This window comes from Halichoeres trimaculatus, unplaced genomic scaffold (assembly GCF_033239565.1).
Source record: "Halichoeres trimaculatus isolate MK-OKI-2021-1 unplaced genomic scaffold, fHalTri1.1 fHalTri1_scaffold_1, whole genome shotgun sequence".
Taxonomy (NCBI): Eukaryota; Metazoa; Chordata; class Actinopteri; order Labriformes; family Labridae; genus Halichoeres; species Halichoeres trimaculatus.
The window spans coordinates 20500150-20519754 of NW_027437179.1; the positions used below are offsets into that span (position 1 = coordinate 20500150).

General features: G+C 39.1%; 1 protein-coding gene across 3 annotated transcripts in view; it reads right to left on the minus strand.

Annotated features, from left to right (window-relative positions):
• The window catches only part of chchd6b (coiled-coil-helix-coiled-coil-helix domain containing 6b), a 60509-nt gene that overhangs the window by 22877 nt on the left and 18027 nt on the right, over positions 1 to 19605 (minus strand). For all 3 annotated transcript variants that reach the window (XM_074679148.1, XM_074679167.1, XM_074679158.1), the window contains 2 exons: positions 18035 to 18118; positions 9840 to 9910 (listed from right to left, as the gene is read on the minus strand). In XM_074679148.1, coding sequence (XP_074535249.1) covers positions 9840 to 9910; positions 18035 to 18118 — 155 coding nt within the window. The remainder of the gene's footprint in view (positions 1 to 9839; positions 9911 to 18034; positions 18119 to 19605) is intronic.

The following is a 19605-nucleotide window of genomic DNA, read 5'->3' on the forward strand; positions in this document are numbered from 1 at the left end:
GTGCTGTTCCCTCGCTGGAGAGTACAGCCAGTGGTCACACTACCCCAATATAAACCAGACTTTAGCAGGTATCACACACACACACGCATGGCCCGCTTGCTTCATCATCAAGAGTCTGTTTACACGAAGTGCGATGTCATCAAGTCAGCACAAAGAGACATAGAGAACACTGCTACAACTTTAGAGACTTTTTTTGGCTAAAGTTAAGTTTTTTTGGTATGAGACTGCCCTCTAACACAACTGCTATTGTTTAAAACGATTATTGAGGGGGGCGAACATGGCAATCATACGTCATGGGTCATACACGCTGTCCCCATGCTTGTGCATGAAGAGAACTGCACTGATGCCCACCAGGGCTCGGAAGCATGCTAAAGCAGAGAAGTGAATCATGCTGAAGTACGCTACACTTGCAGTTACATTGGCCAAACAAACTGGGCTTTAGGGTTGAAGTGTGCTTAAGCACATCACGGTTTGCCAGTGTGACCGTGTCCTCAATCTATCAAATGTGTGAATCCTAGCATTGTTCAGACAGAATCAAGACCCTTTAAGGACATCCTTATGTTATTTTTCTTTTTCTTCAAATAATGCCTTAGATGGGTCTGCAGAAAAAAGTTGACTTTGTTTACACCGGTCAAAGGGGGGGAGCAAATTATAAAAGAACAAGAAAGAAAACAGCAAGCAGGATAACTCACATCACATGATCTTATTATCATACAGTTTTCTTCATTAGCACATAAATATTAAAAACTTCAATATCTGATTACAAATGTGAGTCACTAAAATGACCACTGTGATGGGTGATTTTTTTTGATAACCTCTATTAGTCACCAATCAATGTGCACCAATGAAGACAGAATAAATAAATACACTTCAATATGGAACATGGATCTGTCTATTGCGTCTCATGACCCATGACGATCTCTCACATTCACTTTTAACTTTGCATTGAGATTATCATAAGGAGAGAAAATAATTAGTGTCTGGTTTGATACAAAGATACATGGCTTCATATTGTGTGAATCGGACTTCACATTCATGCACACACACACTAAACACACTAAGAACTGTCGCCATGCCATCCCTTAAAGCAAAATTATGGGATCAAATATCCTTCATGTACGAACAAGTGCAATAGACTCTTCTTCACTGACAAATACACTTAATGAGTTTGTACTGAACCTGTCTGTGTGTGTGTGTGTGTGTGTGTGTGTGTGTGTGTGTGTGCATGTGTGCAGCGGAGGGGAGAGCAACCAGGATTAAATAAATCACCAGCGGAGAGAATATTCATTAAATGAGGAGGGAAGGGGGGAGGTGACAAATTATTTGACACATAACTCTGAAAGCTTCTCTGTCACACAGCAAATATGAGAATCATCAAAATTTACAATTTTCGTGTGCTGTAAAGGGTGCGGTCAAAGTGTAGGGTCACACGACGACTGAATCTAATGGTTTTATGTATCATGTTCGACCAACCATCACTAATTTGGATGCCAATAAGGGGCCACTGAGATTAATTTAATCCAAATGTTAATAAAACAGTATAATGTTATAGCAACCAAGAAACATTGATTTATAAAATCGTTGAGCGGTCCAGGCTGAAGAGCTACAGAGTTAATGCCATCTTTTAACTGAAAAGGGACATTGTGCTCAGGTTGGATAGAAGAAGAGGATTTGCTGTGGTCAGCTCTGCAGGGAATTTGTTTTGCTGCTTAGAAAAATAAAACATTGTTGAATTGGTCAGTTAAAAGCAGTAGCCAGTGGTTTTAATCTGAGATTAAAATAATTATAAGGCCGGTTGATGTTTGACTCTCTGCTCTGCATCCTGATTCACTCCCGAAGAGCAGACGATAACAATAACAATAGCCCCGAGGTATTAACCCAAGCTCAAATTAAAACAGAAAAAAAGGAAGAACTTTTTTTTCAATTCAACAAGAGAAACTTTCTGATAGCAGGAGTGTTTTAATAATGGAATCTGAAGCAGAAAATTGCCTCTGCTAATCTGCACCAACTGCTTCGTTCGCCTGAAATTAGAGGTGAGCTCCTATTAGAAAAACATTAGCCGCCCCAGCTAGTTTGATTGCTAACTTTTGCAGGGAAAGAAAGGAGCAAAACAATACTCCAATGGTTTTCTGCCTGTGACACTTTGCATAAATACGTGCAGAGTTGGTGAGGAGAGATTAGGCTGAAATTGTTAAAGTTTCTCATTATTTTTTGTCTCACCTTGGCAGTGAGTGGTTTTTATGAAGAAAGCTCAAGTTGTGCGCTGCTGCAAACTGTGACATTGGGGAATAAAGCAATAAGAAGAAAAAGAGAAAGATCGTAAAGGCGTAGCATTTTATTATTCTCTCTGTGTCAGAGTCAGTGTTGTTTGTGTTGGTGTGTGTATGTGGAGAGAGTGTGTATGTGTATGTGTAGTCATTAATGTATGATGACAAGGATTTGGGCTTTTTAAAGCAGCAGCAGCAGCCATGGCACTGTACTTTTGGTTTTAATATTACACTGAGTGGCGGCAGAGAGAGAGGAGAGGATCAAAGATGTCATGGCTGGGGTAAGATCAAAAGGAATGACAGAGCATGCGTCTTCTTTGTTGGAGGCTTTGTAAAGCTTTTATGATACTGCCATAAAGGGAACTGTCACTACATTATATTTCATCTGGCAGAATCCTACTGGCAGAAAATTCGCAAACTCTGAACTTTGGTTTTAGTGTAGGTCTGACTCAATGGTGCTATAATCACCCTGGCAGTGATAAGTTCTTATTCTAACTATCTTAAGTATGAATAAAACCTAAACCCTAAGCTCACGTTACAATATGACAGCACCTTAAAACTTTCCCAAATTTAATCTGAACTCGGTCAAAACTCTCACAAAGTCTTGGGCTCAAATGGCAATCACAATCAAAAACACTGAGCAAGTTTCAAACTGCAGACAGACAGAACTCAGGCCGTATCTCCACAAGCTGACAGCTGAAGTGCTGAATGGAGATAGGAGCGCAGGAGAACAATTCGCACTCTGTTAGCTGGGCTGATTGATCCCCACCAAACTCACTTTGTTGGAATATAGGAGAGAGATGGGAGGGGATAAGGAGAGTGTTTCATTAAAACAGGTGACATGCGGGAACAAGATAAGGAGCGAGTGTGCGCGAGTGTTTGCGTGTGACATCTCATCGCTGATAACTTTTCAATCAGGAGACCTCGCGGATGGACGACTCACTCTAGTCGGGGGTGATGTGTGGTGGGACATGCTCTCTGGAGCGTGTAGCTGCTATCACCTTCCATCACTAACCCTTTTTTTTTCAACCATTCCAGTTTTGTTTTATTTAATTTGTCCAGCTGCTGGTTTACAAAAACCTTTTTTTAATGTAAGAAAAAAGGGTAGCTTTCAAATCCATGTTCCATGAAGGCAGTACAATTCATGAGCACACTACCTCGCCATTGACCTTTACTCAGGCTCGCTATTGAGTCCGTGTATTGTATGTTATCTGGCATTGCTACTGCTTTCTTCTTGCTCTGCTTTATAATTTGCAATGCCATTCTTTTTGTTCTCATACTATTATATACTACATGACACAGTGTCAAAATTGTCATGAAGTATAAATGGATCATGACTGGATCACAAAAGTAAGTCAAGGTACATTATTTGTCAGTTAAGACAGTAAAATCACATCACAATCAATCTAAACTCCAAAACAAAGTTGACCAGCTTTGACTCGAATAAGCAAGAAGTTAAAGTGAAAACATGTAATTTTGTGTTTACACCAGATGTGAATTAAATCATTTGCTTGTTTATTGCGTGCATTTGAACACCAAAATGTTTCATTCATGAGTACCCAAAGATGAATATCTTACATAAGGAGAGTATTTTCCTTTAAACCCAGTCTCTTCACACGACACAGAGCTCGGCTACACTGCAAGGGGAGCTAATTTGGGGAGTACAGATGAATGAAACTTGACATGTTGAATCACAGCTATGGTTGTTCTTGTATTTGGTGTGAATACAAACCAACAAGTAAGGATGAGTGTGTTAAATTTTATAAACAATAAAATGTTGTCTTTTACTTATTTCTTGAACTTAGCTACTTATTATAATACCATTGGACGCCAAAAATTCTTCTCATAAACTACAGCCAAGTTGTTGTGCAGCCATCCACTAACACCTGGGGCCCCAGATAGTTAAAATGCTACTCTACTGCCTGGATGTAAGTAGGCACAGACCACAGATCATCTCGCGGCGCATCTGGGTTAAGCAATATTTTGATTTAGACAATGGAAATAACAGCTGTTAGACAGCAATGCGTGAGGACCTAAGACTGGTGGTTCTAGCTGTGCTAAAGTTGGCAACAATAAGCAAACTATTCGAATGTTGACACTGTAAGCCATATTAAGCCATGTTGAAAAGATTGTTGTCCCTTTATACAGTTTTTGAGTGTTTGCTGCTTTGGATTTTAAATGCCCATTTAAACAAGAAGAAGATAAACTGTCAGTGAGACATTTATTTTGAAGCTTATAGAAGATTAAAGATACCTAAAAAATTAGATTAGACAGCCAATGTTTGTGGGTTATGTCTTGATTACCAAGATCCAAACAAACCCATGAATGATGCCTGCACTTAAATCAAGCCCTTAATTTGTATGGTTATATCCAACAGATATGAGCTAATTGTATGTACAAATGCTCAATAAACACTAGAAAAGTGATGTTTTGATTTAATAAGCAGCATTAAAGGCTTGTCTTTTCACCTACTGTGAGTCACTATATGGACCAAATATAACCTGGCTGTGATTATCTAAAGAGGAGTGTTTGTGTGTAGGTGTATCTTTATACACTCTATAGAGGCAATCAAAGAGAAAACACAGACGACACTCAGAGAGGCAGAGTGGGTAAGTACCTGCAGCCTTCTGTCTTGATAGTGAATCTGTTTTGGACTACAGTGCAGACAGGTGTTGTCTCTAGTAATGACTCCTGTAGGAGATTCTTACCTGTCTTCTTCACTAATTGGACACGCTCCCCACGCACAGAATAAAGTGAAAGTAACAAACCTTTATAAAAAAAAAGTATTTTAAAGACAAACTGTCAGCTGTTACTTCATCCTAACTCCTCAGACATCCACCTGAGGCTCACTTAGGTTCTGTCTTGGCAAACTCTTGGAGGGTAACAAGGTTTTTTAGGAGGATTAATGGATTTTTTGATCTTAAAGTAAGCTCTACTGCAATGTTGTGGGTCTCAAAGGTGAGTTATTTTGAGGAAATATGGCTCTGATACCCCAAGGTAAGGCTAATGGATGAACTAAGTTGGGAAAAGCAAGTAGAAAATGGCACCAGATCACGTTTTACCACTCACTCTTGTGCCACTTGAGGATATTACAGTGTGTGACCTGTCCGATGTAGGAAAAGAGAGGAAGTACTTCAAATGGCTTCTATCTTGTTGTGCTGCTATCATCCAAAAACTTACCTCAGGTTTGAGATTTAGCATTTATCTTTAAAACACAATCAAAGGCTGGCTGTGGGACACAGTCACTGGGTATATACAATGCTGATGTATTAATTTGGTTACATTCTTATACATGGTCCATTTCAATCGTTGAACATTTAAAGTCCAGCTTTACACTTCAGATGGCACCTTGCCTTGATTATTGTTGCATGGTCATAATGTCGTCCTCTGTAATATTTGTCCTTTTAAATTCACTGACTCCAACGCCAGGACTACACCAGATCCATGCAAGACTCCTCTGCTCGACCTACTTTCTGCAGATTGAAGCGTCACAGCTCCAGCACAAACAGAAGTTTTATGTATCTGATCTGTAGGACACTGGGCCTGACAAAGTAGGGATGCAGAGCAAGTCGGCACATTAACTTGAATAGAAACCACTCAGAGCTGGTGCCACGTGACACATCTAGTGTATATTGGCCATAGACTGCACCATGAAGAAAAGCCTGAGCAGCATCTTCCATCAGTTCTTAGGATTTGCATCACCTTTGTTACCAAAGAATAACGCCGTCTGACTGAGTGAACAGTTAAATTTATAGGATCCAAATTTTCTTACCACATCAGAATGTGGGCTCCATTGTTGGGGCTTTGTCAACCACTGGGTCAACCTACATTTCTGACTACATCTCACTAAACAGATATTGTTTGGCAGTGAAACATACCTTTGGGATTCTCTCTGTATTTTTGGTGTAGCCAGCCACACAGTTGTTCTCAACCTTTTGCAATCACAACCCAATTACAACAAGAGTAATATTGTAGGTGTTTGTGGCAGTGTCCCTCTGTGGGGGCTTCCCCCTGGCTAATGTCACTGGTATGTCCCCAAGAAAGAAAATGATTTAGTTGTGATTATGTTCCAATCATAGTCTCCAGACTAAGAAACCAAAACATTAAGCGGTAGAATGGTAAATAAAATTGTATATATATATATATATATGTATATATATATATTATAAAAAGAATTCAAACACAAACAAATAGAGGTAGACCGATATATCGGGCCGATATTTGGACATTTGTCTCTATCGGCCATCGGCGGTATTTTCTTTTAAAAAGCCGATTTTTGATCCGTTGTATAAAATGACGCAATTTTTGATCCGGCACAAAAAAGATGAGCACCTCAAACTTGTGGAACCACTTGGATACATTACATACTTTTGTTCAAATTATATTAATAAGTTTAAATTTCTTTTTTGACATTTTAAGAAGAGTGTGAATGTTTACTGCTGCTTGTTACACTGTGTGTTTACTCAGACAAAATATTTCATTGTTTTGAAAGCTGAACAAATGTTCAGAGGACTGGACACGACTTGTTGTAATAGATTTCTTTTAGTTGCTCAGAAATTGCTGCGTTTCACAAAAATGTGATAAATATATATTTATTTATCAATCAGCCTGAATATCAAATTGGAAAAATCGGCTATGCATATCGGCATCGGCTGCCCAAATTTGGAAAGCATCGGCATCGGTATTGGCCCCCAAAAAACCCATATCGGTCGACCTCTACAAACAAACACAAGTGACGGTTCTGTCCGTCCTGAGGATACTTAAATAATCAATACTTTTTTATATTCGTCTCTCTTTGAGCTCTGTGTGTCCTCTTTATTGGTATACCCACAAAAATATGCAAACAGATGGAGACAGAAGCTCAGACAGAAGAATCTGACAATCAATAAGCTCTCAACAAGCTTCAAAAATGGTCAGAAAAAAGAGACCACTGAAGAAAAAAATGTTAAAATTGGACATTCAAACAGTATTGGAGGTAAAGCTGGATACAAACAGAGAAGAAGACATCCATAAAGAGCTGGACAGTAATGCAGCCCATCCATTGCTCCCCCCTCCCACCAGCAGCGAGTAAATAGAATAATTACTGGGTGGTCAGTGTAGTGTGAAATGACAGCGTGACCACAGCACAATGAAACGCTGCCCAAATGCAGACAGAACATGATGAGCACATGGCTGCCTGAATACAAAATGTGCCTGAATGTGGCACAGATAGAAAAGGATAGTGAAAGTTGGTGTGAAAACAGGAGAGAAAGAGAGAGTGTGTGTGTGTGTGTGTGTGTGTGTGTGTGTGTGTGTGTGTGTGTGTGTGTGTGTGTGTGTGTGTGTGTGTGTGTGTGTGTGTGTGTGTGTGTGTGTGTGTGTGTGTGTGTGTGTGTGTGAGAGAGAGAGAGAGAGAGAGTTTATGCTCTCAGAAAATAATGAGCAAAACATTGCAGCGGGGAAGAAATGCTGTTCTTTCAGCAAACTAGTGCTGATTTGATCTTCTAACCTCTTCAATCCAACCCAGGACAATAGCAAATCCTTGCTAATGTGATCATTTGGGAGAAATTTGGGTCTTGAATTGTGTGCTGTTAAACTCAATGGGCCAGGTGCATAAAGGTAACAGTGTTGTGGATGAGGTCACTGTGCATAATAAAATGCAAAGCCAGCAGAAAGATCAAACATTTTCTTAACTGTTTGCTGTTTGCAACAAAACAATCCACTTCTAGTCAGGGATTTTTTTCCGATGTCACTTCATATTACAGAGAGAGTGGTACAAATGAGACTTCAGAGGATCTTCAGAATGGAGGTTACCATGCCACAGTATCACTCCTGAAGCTTAACACTGTAAACTTACACTTCGATAAAAGAAAAACTGAGCAACTAAAATTGTGGAATTTCCAACCTCTTTGGAAAAAGATTATCAGATGTCAGATGTTATCATATCTATTAACCTTTTGATGACTTTTAATGGCTCCAGTATTGTGTGAAGAGCCATATCAAATACATATTATCTGTGCGCTAACTGTAGCTTGTACTAAATATAAACAGACGGCAAAGTTTCTTAGGTATTTTAAATGGGATTAATCAGATAGTTATAAAGTGATAAATCTAAACTCAAAGAATCAAACTAGTATTATAAAGTGCTTAACAAATTTATTAGACCACCACCTGTCATAAAAATGAGAAAACCATCCAGCATCATGAAGAGCTTCAAAATGAACTCAGGGAGTTTCTTACCCATCATTATTTTGGACAGGAGTGAAGAATTTCAAATTAAATCCACGTTGTTAAGCACTGTGTTTTTTATCTCACTTCACTTGGCCACATTTTTCACTGCTGCCAACAGAAAACAGATGATTACTAATGGACTAACTACTTTAACAACAGGGCTTGCCAGGGAGTTGTTTCATTTTAATTGACGTTCAAGTTTTAGATAGGGCTTCAGAGCGAACGCAGAAAAGCAAAAGCTGAATGTGTTAATGAAAACCAAAAGGTGAGGAATGAGATGTGAGATCTACAGTTGACTAAAATAAATCTGAATAATTAGGCATGTTTCACCAGTTTCTGTTAAGCACTGTCGCGCAAACAGGTAAAGGGGAAATTAATAGCTTTTTGTTTGAAGAGGATTCACAAAGCTTTTCCCTCTTTTCCAAAAAGGAGTGAAAATTGTTGTTGCAGATGTGCACAAATTGGAAAGGGCCCCACAATGTGTTAGTGCCAGTGTGGCAGCAGCTCTTTGTAGGATCAAACTGACACACTTTAACAGCAGGTAAGGTCAGAAGTGTGCCATCCCAGAGGGGTACCTGCTTCACGTGCAATCCTGCCCTTTCTTTTTTCCTGCCTGCTGAATGGAGCCATTGTAAGGCCAAATTGTGGTAATTTAATTTATTTTTTTTAAAAGCCTTGAGTTGCAGTAGGAAATTAATACTGAGAAGAAATTCATTTCAACCATTGAGGATGTTATATTTTTAACAGAATGCAGAAAAAAGTCCAGTGAGCGACCATTGTTTTTCATAACCTGTATGAAATCTGGGTGAAATAAAAAACACAAACGGACATGTAATTAACTAATTACCCTTATTACATTTGCAATGCCAAAGTGGCAATGGCTGTGATTCAAACCTGTGCTGTGAAAGATGTCGGAGGGATTTAAACTATCACTCACACAAGAGTTGTGAAAGTCAGATAATTTTGTTTACTATTATCATAAATGAAATGAGAAGTGATAATAGTCAATTATCACCCTGCTTTATCACTGTAAGTGTGAAAAACATCATGGGGACCATCTCCATCGTGTGATCATACTGCAAACCAGAACTGGTCTCTTCCTGCTATACAGTGTGCTGAGTGTTTTATTCTAATGTAGCACACTGTGTCTGCCTGCCAGTTAGATGTGCAATATTAAAAAGAGAGGGGAGAAAAATATCTTAACCTTAACTAACAAACTTCTTTCAAATGAATTCAGAAAACTGCCGTAGCTTATGACCGGCCAGCTAAACATAATGTAGTGAGGAAAATAAATGTTATGAGTATACCAAATGGTTCATCCCATAGAAAATGATGTAGCAAAGCTTAAGTTAGAGTATTTACCGGATGTGAGCCTCAGCTTTAGAAGCTGCTTGGTTGTACTGTTCAGCCGTCTGCTCATAGTTGTCAAGGTTCTGCAGACACAGAGACAGAAAAGGAGAAGGTAAAAATTCAATGTGGTTTACATCTTTGTAGACATTCCAAGTGTAGGAGTGTGAGTTTTACTTCAGTACTTGTGACAAGTGTCCTTTCAGAAATAAAGGTTGAGTTGTTCTGACACAAACTACTTTCTGTACAGCAAGATATTTACGAGGTAAATCTACTGATGCAAAGACAGAAAAGACACATAGGAAAGTGGACCTATTCAACCTCACTTCCTTCCAGATTTTTGTATTATCCACAGGTTTTTGGACAAGATGATTCACCATTTACATTATCTTAAGTAAAACCCCAGCTCAAGACACTTCAGCAAGTCAAGCTACTTACATGAACACAGGACTCCTGAATGTTTACCCTCATGCCTGTTTCTGCCTCATTGACAGGTGTTTGTAGCAATAACATGTTTTCTGTTATAAGTCATTGAAATGTTCTGTCTTATGTCTCGTATACTTTGATTAAACATCAGCAGGTCAGATTTTTAATAAGGGGGAAGGACAGAAAGACAGAGAAACAAATGGAAAAAAGTCTATCAATCAAAAACAGGACATTTTATCATGAACGGGTTGCTGTCCTGTTTTACACTTGAGTCTATCAGGAAAGAATTCTTTGTTTATTCTTTATTTATTTGGATCCCTATTAGCTGCTACCAATGAAGCAGCTACTCTCCCTGGGGTTCACATGTTTATGAATTCCACTACAGTCTGAAGTCCCAGTCAATAGGCACAAAAAACGTGGCAGCTGTCTCATATTTTGTCTTTTCAAAGATAAATGATGAGACAAATGAGTGTTAGTTTCATCATAGACAATGCATCTTCCTGGCATCATCTCAAATTTCCACATCCTTGTCTTATTCCTTTATTCTGAAGTAGGATACTCAGACGTGCTGCAAAGAGACTCACATAGCACTGTGAACATGTTCCCATTCTGTAAATTCATTTAATTTTCGTATCTCATCAATTCAAAAGGCACAGCTTAACAGTCTGCATTATCTACCACAATATAATTAATTAATTTAAGCCTCAATTCAAACCGAAATAAGCCAGTAATGATAAGCAAAAAGCATGAGGCACTACTGGAAATGTCACATTCGTTAAATTAGTGACCTTTGAATTTTGCAGTGCCGCTTACAAATTGGAATGCTGATAGCCTGTTTGGTGCCCCACAATGTTTCATTTCATGCAAGAAAAAGTGGCATTTAAACGGCAATTACAATTACAGATGAAGCTGTGCGAGGTTATACACAACACCTCTCTTTTGGAGTAATCAGTGGTCACAGTGTTAACTTCTTTGCAGCAGGTCAGAGCTGCATGCAAGGTGATCACCTGGCAAGGGAGATAACATGAGTGTATGTAGTTGTGGTGAATGTATGTGTGCTAACTTCCGAGCCTTAGTTATAAAAAAAGAAACAATTTTACTGTTTAAAATATGAGATGAAAAATCACCTAACAGGTTTTGCATCACAACACATGAAATACAGATTGTCTGAAAGGCCCAAAACACAAAGCAAATCTCTCCTGCCGCCCTCTCAAACACATTCTCTGCTCAGTAATCACCATTTTAAACCAATAACCTCAGCGCTCACGCTTTTACTTAATTATTCCCTATATTCCCAATAGATGGAGTGATAGGAGAGGAAGATAATTGAAGTGACTGAGCGGGGAAAGAGATGGGATCAAACACAAACCTCCTCCACAATCCCTCACCCTCTACTCCTACAGTGCCCCCCAGTCATTTTCATATCTCATTATTTCACACTGATCCTCAGACATGCCTCTCCTGATCTGAATGTCTGGCACTGGAAAAGACTCAAGTAATGTCGTGGGCATCCTTTTCCTAAATCCTATCTGCTTGTAGTCACTACAATGTAATAATCCGTCCCTAATCTTTTTTTCCCCTGTACTTTAAAGAGAAGACAGTTTAATTTAAGCCATAAGCTTATGAAAAGGAAGGGAGGATACTTTGCTCTAACCCAATTAGAGGAGCTCAAATATCAGTCAGTTTCAGTTGTAGACAGTGACAAAATTACAGCTGCTTTTTAAAGAAATGTAATCATTTAAGAGCAATTAGGCAGACTTACTATAACATGCATGATTTGTTGAATTTATTCACTTTCTTCTGCTTGAATTTATCATTTATCAAACTGGAAAAGCACATCACCTCTTGTGCTGAACTGAATTTGTACACAAGATGTAAAAGTCCTTGAACCAGGCTTTAGACACCATACATTTGACCAGAAAATAATAAATTAGCCCATGTATAGTTAACAATCTTCTAACACTTCCTTTCTTTGACACAGACCAAGCATAATGTGGTACATTTAATTACTAATTTCAAGCACCCTTGTGTCTTGGTAACAGGGTGTTGATTTGGTCCTGAAAACTATTCAACATCCATTTGTACTTTAGGAGATCACATGTGGATAAAAAAATAACAAACAGTGAAAAGATGTTGATTTCACTAAAGGTGTGAGGCAGAAAGACACAGAAGTAGTTGATCATATCAGGCTACAATCAGGTCATTGTAACAGCTTGACAAATAAACAATTGCAATAGATGATGTATGCCACTGTTATGTCTGACAATTCATGGTTCTTATACAGCTTGGGTGAAAAGGTAAAGTATCTTTAGACCAGTGTTAATAATATTACTTTTACAGTTCTTACATATTGCTTGTCTTTTTCTTTGTTTGATAATATTTACCTAGTCAGAAAAGTAAATAGAAGTGACATTCATAAAAAGATGATGGCTAGTTAGAACATTTTAAAATGGACTCACACTGCTCATCAATGTAGTTTTCTCCTATATAAACACTCCTACTGAGGTTTTATATTTTAAAGCAGAGAAACATAAATGTTCAAATGAAGGAATAGGGTTCTTAGATAAAGGGGCAATTATCATTCCAACATTTTTGGTTGAAAAAAGGTGACTATGCTAACACTGTGTTTTTTTCATCACATTCAACAGCCTAAATTAGAGTTAAACTCACATGGACTTAGTTATACGGAAGATTTTAGCAGAGAAGAGAGGGCTGATAAAATCAAGAAAATATCAGCTGTGTAGCAGTAGTTATTGGAGGTTAAGGGTTAAGTCAGTTTATAAAGGTTTATTGGATTTTCTGCCACCCAATAGGGAAACGTGAAATTGTTGCTTTTTTTGTAATATACAGCATAAGTTCAAAATAGTTTGAATCTATTGCTGATATAGGTTCAAAACTAAAACTTTGAATAATGTTCTCTGAGGATAACTTTAAAATACCAACATTTGACAACTTTTGTCGATTGGGACCAATTGTTCCATTTTTTTTAATTAAAGGATCCAATTTGTGGGGCTGCAAGGTGGCGCACCGGGTAGCGCTGCAGCCTCACAGCAAGAAGGTCACCGGTTTGATTCCCAGCTTGGCCGATGGGCCTTTCTGTGTAGAGTTTGCGTGTTTTCCCCGTGCCCCCCTCCCCCAAAAACATGCTCATCAGTTTAATTGACCACTACAAATTGTCCATAGGTGTGAGTGTGTCTGTCTCTGTGTCAGCCCTGGGATTGGCTGGCAATCAGTCCAGGGTGTACCCCACCTCCCAGTGATAGCTGGGATAGGCTCCAGCCACCCGCGACCCTGAACAGGATAAGCGGTTGAGAAAATGGATGGATGGATGGATCCAATTTGTGCTTACAATCACATATTATTTCTCTTTATCCGTAGAAATGTACAAAATGTATAGTCAAACTTCACCGAAGAGACTTTATCAACTAGCTCCAAAACTATATGTGGGGTCAAACTTGGCTGTTTCTGGAAGAAAAACTTCACCAGCAATGGATCTGTTCTTCCGATTTTCTTTCTTTTTTAACAGTTCTTTAATCAAGAGAAGTTAACAGTTGAATGGGATACAATTAACATATCTCTGATCTTGTGAATTAAAGGGGTTTGACAAAAGAGAGGAGCAGATGTGTAAAAGTAACGTTTAAACCTGCAGGTACAGCTGGGGGAACCCTAAGTCTGTGTGTATTTTTTGTGCATATCAACATGTTTTTTTTATGTCTGTTGACAGAGCAGCACCTCAGCTTTGATGACACCAAAGAGGCGGCAGCAGTATCACTGGCACTGAGCTCTTCCCAGTCATTTGCACCCGTAGGGACAAAAGCTCAATGTGGAGAGACAGAAAAGGGGGGATGATAACCCTCAGTGGGGTGGAGAGCAAGGTTTTGGGGGTGTTGGAAAGACTCGTGGAGAGGATTAGTGTGGCTCCCCATGTGTAGGTGTGTGTGTGTGTGTGTGTGTGTGTGTGTGTGTGTGTGTGTGTGTGTGTAAGCTTGCATACATGCAGGTGTGTGACTAAATCTGTGTTTATACGTGAATGCTTGTGTCGGATGATCCTTGCATGCACACTCGTCTGAACACCCTCCAGCAGCTGAGGATTGAGATGGGCTGATGTCAGGATTTTGTGAGGTGGGGAGTGGTGTCAGGGGGGTTGTTTCACACTCCAGACTTGGACGAAGGGGGATTAATTTTCTTCCAGGGGGGAGAAGATTAAAAAAGGTGAATTTTAAACTGAGACTTGTTTACAGAGTCACAGGGTATGTTGCCACAGGGAGACTGATATACTCTGTACCTGCACACTGAGAAGAGATTAGGAAGGCATCCACCAATAAATGAGAGAAAAAAAGAGAGTATGAGAAAGGAAGTAGTGGTATGTTTTTGGAGCAGTGTTGTCTTTTTGTGTTCAGAAGAGGGGAGATGCGAAGTTGTGTGGTGGATTGGCTACTCTATCACAATTACTTCGTATGTGACAGCACACACACACACACACACACAAACACAGACATGGGTGTGTGTGCTGTTTTCTCATTTGTGTCAGAAGTGGACTCAAACAGCATTGACACACAAACAACAGTCTGTTATCAACATTCATCCCTAAGGCAAATCGGACAACAGAGAGTGTTTGAATGTGTTTTAAACAGGTAATCAACCACACACACACACACACACACACACACACACACACACACATACACACACACACACACACACACACACACACACACACACACACACACACACACACACACGCACACACACACACACACACACACACACACACACACAAGCACACAAGCGTACACAGTTATCAGCTTATTATAAAAGGGGCTACTAAGCCACAGCACAATGTTGATTTAGAGGAAGATCACACACCAATTACCAGTGGACTCTCCTGCTAATCTGTCTGCTTTGTCCTGTGGCTTAAATCTCTGACTCAGATCATTAACACATACAAACACTGTAACTGTGTGTGCATGAGTGTGTGCGTTTGTCCTGTTTTTTGGACAAAACGATAAAGTGTTTGTGAGAACATCTTAAAATCACTGTTTTGGCACTTCTGTAATGGCGTTCATCTCTTTTAAATCTCTGTCTCAGATTTCTTAGATCTTAAATAAAACTGGAGGTGAAGGATATCTGAAAGCAATGTGAAGACAACTCCACATGCTTGGATCATCATTCATGTGGAAAGTGAGACATATTATAACTTCAAGCTGTGTTTTGCATTCACGTATATGACCATGTCAGTCACAATTCAACATTCTAAGGAGCAATTTATTTCACCTGAATGGTATTAGCTGCAGGTAGAAGAAGGGTAAAGGAAGAAAAATGGGTCGGGAAAGGAAGGGAGGCATTAAAGAAAGTCCGTATGAATGGCGTGCTCAATCGGAAAATGAAGGAAAAGAAGGAAATAGATGGACGCCAGGGCAGAATAGACTGTCTGTTTAATGTACAGTCTATATAGCTTCTTTATCTCTTGCTCTCAGTCCCCTCCTGTCTCACTCCCTCATTCACATTCAGGTCAGCTACGAGCAAGTGAGGGGTGAAAAAGAAGCGATAGAAAAGGCAACTGCTACGGCAAGTGGAGGAAGATAGAGCATCCTCAACTCTTCTGCCAATCAGTCTCTTCCAACAAGCATTGTGGTGTGCAGTCGGCCCCTGCATTTAGCTAGGCAATGTAAGAGGTTTTCTCAAAGGCCCCTAAGAAGCGGATGGCAAGGACCAGCCACTGTACCCCCTCTGCTAAAAGGTGCTGCTGGAAGGAGGTGTTGACTAATAAAGACTCAGCATGGCCAGGTAGAGAAGGATTTCACAGTGTTTGTGTGTTAATTTTTTCACTTTTTCACTTTTTAGATGGTCTTGTCTTCTTTCACTGTCCATTGCCTTTTCCCTGTCGTTATTATAGCAACAAGCTACTTTCTGCATTTTAATATACTGTTAAAATGATGCTCACAGTGTGTTCCAGCACTACTTTGATACAGACAGAGACAGCTGTAAGTTTTCAGGAAAAGTTGAGACACCTGTAGGACTTGGTAGCATCAATTTTGAGGGGTTGATTGACCCCCATTACCACAGAAGAGCTTTGAATTGTTAACCCACTGGAAAACGTCTTTGTATGATTCTGAAATGTTTATTAATCTTTTTTTTTCTTAACCTCTGGCAGGTGACCATTTATCTTGTTGTCATTTCAAGTAATGAAACTAAACTGCTTGGACACTAAAATGGACACTTAAATGGACACATGTAGTGTCCATTTAATGAAGTCAAAGATGCTTCCCATGTTATGGTTTCTAAAGGACCAATTTACTGTGTCATTTTCAGTCAAATGAGGTTAGCTAAAGCACTCTATTCTAAGGTTGTGGATTGGTGTTCAATAACAGTGAAATTCATGAATATAAATAATCATTATTCATAATCTAAAAATCACTGAACTTTACTAACTCACCATAATGTTATTTTTTAATAGCTTTTTTAGCTCTTGTGTGTTCATTCAATTTGTAAAAGAACGGTTTTCAATGACACTTTGTGAACAATCAGTTGAAGAGTCAAATCCTCAATTAACACACGATGCTAGAGGCTTTTAATCCTGGCTCTGTCTTCATAGTCCTCAGTCTAACCTCTCTCTACAGACTCTAGCTCTTCTCTCTTTTGCTCTCTTTCTCTGCGTGTGACTATGATTTGCAGTGGGAACTAGCATGGAGGAGTTGTTTTCAGGTCGCTGAAGCAGGCTGTGGAGCCTCTCTCAGTACTGTAGGCCTAACTTGACCAGGGAGGTGTCCACTTGATAACTCTGTTGATGTGTTGGCCTGTCTTTCCCAAGGTCACAGTGTGGGGAACAGTCATAGCCAAGAGGTGGGGCAAGTTGGGCGGCCACTTAGGATCATTCAATGGGCAATTCAACTCAAAGCAGGGATGACACTTTTAACAGCAACAAAAACGCATTTTCATATTTTCTGTATTTGATTTTCAAATCTCCTCTACCTTTCGTTTCACCTTGAATTTTTTGTTCTTTATGCCTTTTTCCCTCTTTTTTTTTAATTCTCTGTTTACCATGTACACTTGTATCAACCTCACTCATAGCAGTGGTGTGATGCGTCTCAAGCAAACTTCATAAACAAGACAGAGTTGTGTTTGTGGCTTTCACTGAGAGCAAAATATCCACCATGCATTAGTGTTCAGCTGACGTGAACACAGAACATAACTTCTTAAAAGCATCCACCAAACTGCTATATTTTTCCTGCTTTTTGTCGGGAGGGTGGCTGGTAAAAGGTACATAGTGATGTGAAAAGCACAGTACATTTGATTAGACGACTGAAGATCTCTCTTCCTGCAAAGGCTCTGGAGTGCTCATCTTTCAACGGTGAGTTGTGACTCTCATCTAGCTGCTGGAAACTTTCATTTCATTTACATTTGCAATTTGACGCAGGTATGTGGGCTTGACATTTCCAAGATAGAAATGAGTGTCTTGTGTCCCATTGAGATTTCACTATTTGAGGACAGTGAGTAATATGTCATGTCAAGAACATTTTCGATATTTCTGCCGTGTAATGGCTCCTTTAGTGAAAGCCTACAGGGTGTTTTCATCTGGTTAGTTTGCTCTACTGTTTAAAATGTCTACACTTTGCTACAAGCTGCAAGCTTGCTCTCTTGCAAAAAAGGTGATAAAATAATAAATTAATGCCTTTTTTAAATCTACATAAGGTCAATAGAGCACTTCAGTAGTTGTTTTAGAAAGCTGTCTCCTTCATAGTGAATAAGATGTGTGTGTGTGTGTGGGGGTGGGGTGTCTTTACCTTTTTCTCCAGTACTGTTAGTTGCTCTTTGTAAAAGCTTGAAATGCTGGCCAGTTCCTTCTCCTTCATCTCCAACTGTCTCGCCTAAGAAAGATGGAGTGTAAAAAATGAAAAAAACGACAGTGTACAGGTTCTTACTTCTACAGGAAGCAGATATTTGATTCACCTTATCATAATATTGCCTATGCAAGCCAATCTGAATACTTAAAAGCACTGTGAGGACTTAATACATAATATTCAAATAATTTAACTTTGCAAAGTCTTTGTGACAACTCCACACCAACCGGATTTCTTGGATTTATTTTGTGGCAATGGTGGACACAGACTGCTGGACAGGCAAAACAGGACAGAAAAGCAGAAGAAAGCTAAACAGGAAATTGATAAGAGCACAGACTAACTGCTATTGATACTACACATTACAACTGGTTTTGAGAGTCATGTCCTGACAACAGTGGGTGAAACGGAGTCTAAATCCTGAAAACCATTACAGATTCCAGCCAAAGGTGTCACTGCTATTAACCCCAAACAAAAAGTCCTCACAGCACCTTTAACCTGAAGGCCTAGTATTAGGGATGCACGATATTAGATTTTTGCCGATATCCGATATGCCGATATATCGAAACCCCTTTTGGCCGATACTGATATCGATAATCACAAGTTTGTTTGTTTTTTTCACTGTAAAGAAAGCTAAGTCCTGTACTGGAATTTATATGTTACTCTTATTGTGACGGTGTTATTCGTTTAAGAAACACACATAAAACAAGACAAAAAACATTTGATTTTACCATAAATAAGAAATGTATTATTTTTTCAAACTCAAGACATTCAGTATTGAAATACGGAAAAATAATTTCTTAAGATCACGTGAACTTTAAATGTACAATGCATTTTTAAACATAACCAAGTTGCATTTGATTATTTTAGAGCTATTGTAACAACCTGGTGACAGACACAGAGCTCTGCAGTGCAAATAAATGAAGTGCTACATTTTATTTAAGGAGCTTATTTTTCAGATGGAAAATAATAATAATCCTAACTGAATAGCACCTTATCGGCTGTGCCTATCGGCAGAAATCTTCATATCTGCCGATACCAATAAACGTGTTTTTAAGCTTTTATCAGCCGATACCGATATTGTGCCGATAATATTGTGCATCCCTACCTAGAATGTAACAAAAGTAACACAAACACTAATGTTAAAAATAAAGTGGTTACTCAGTGGACAGAATGATGCCCAGTGAGATACTTCTTATGCCTGTGAAAAACAAATGTGACACAGGAGACAGGAAAGGCTAAGGGAAATAGATGTTTTTGCTTTTAATGCAGAGCAGATTTAAAAAACATTCTGCCAATATGGAAAAGTTACACTCAACTTGCTGAAATACAGGGGGAACTAGATTGCTTTTACAGTGGGTAGTAAATTAAACTTCTTGACCTCTCCCCCTGTAAACAGAATAATGATAGATATCCTTTAAAAGGTGTAAGGGTAATAATATAAAGATCCTTGTGGCTGTGTCATGCCTGATATGCTACTACTCTGAATTCATCACAATAATATCACAAACCAATGA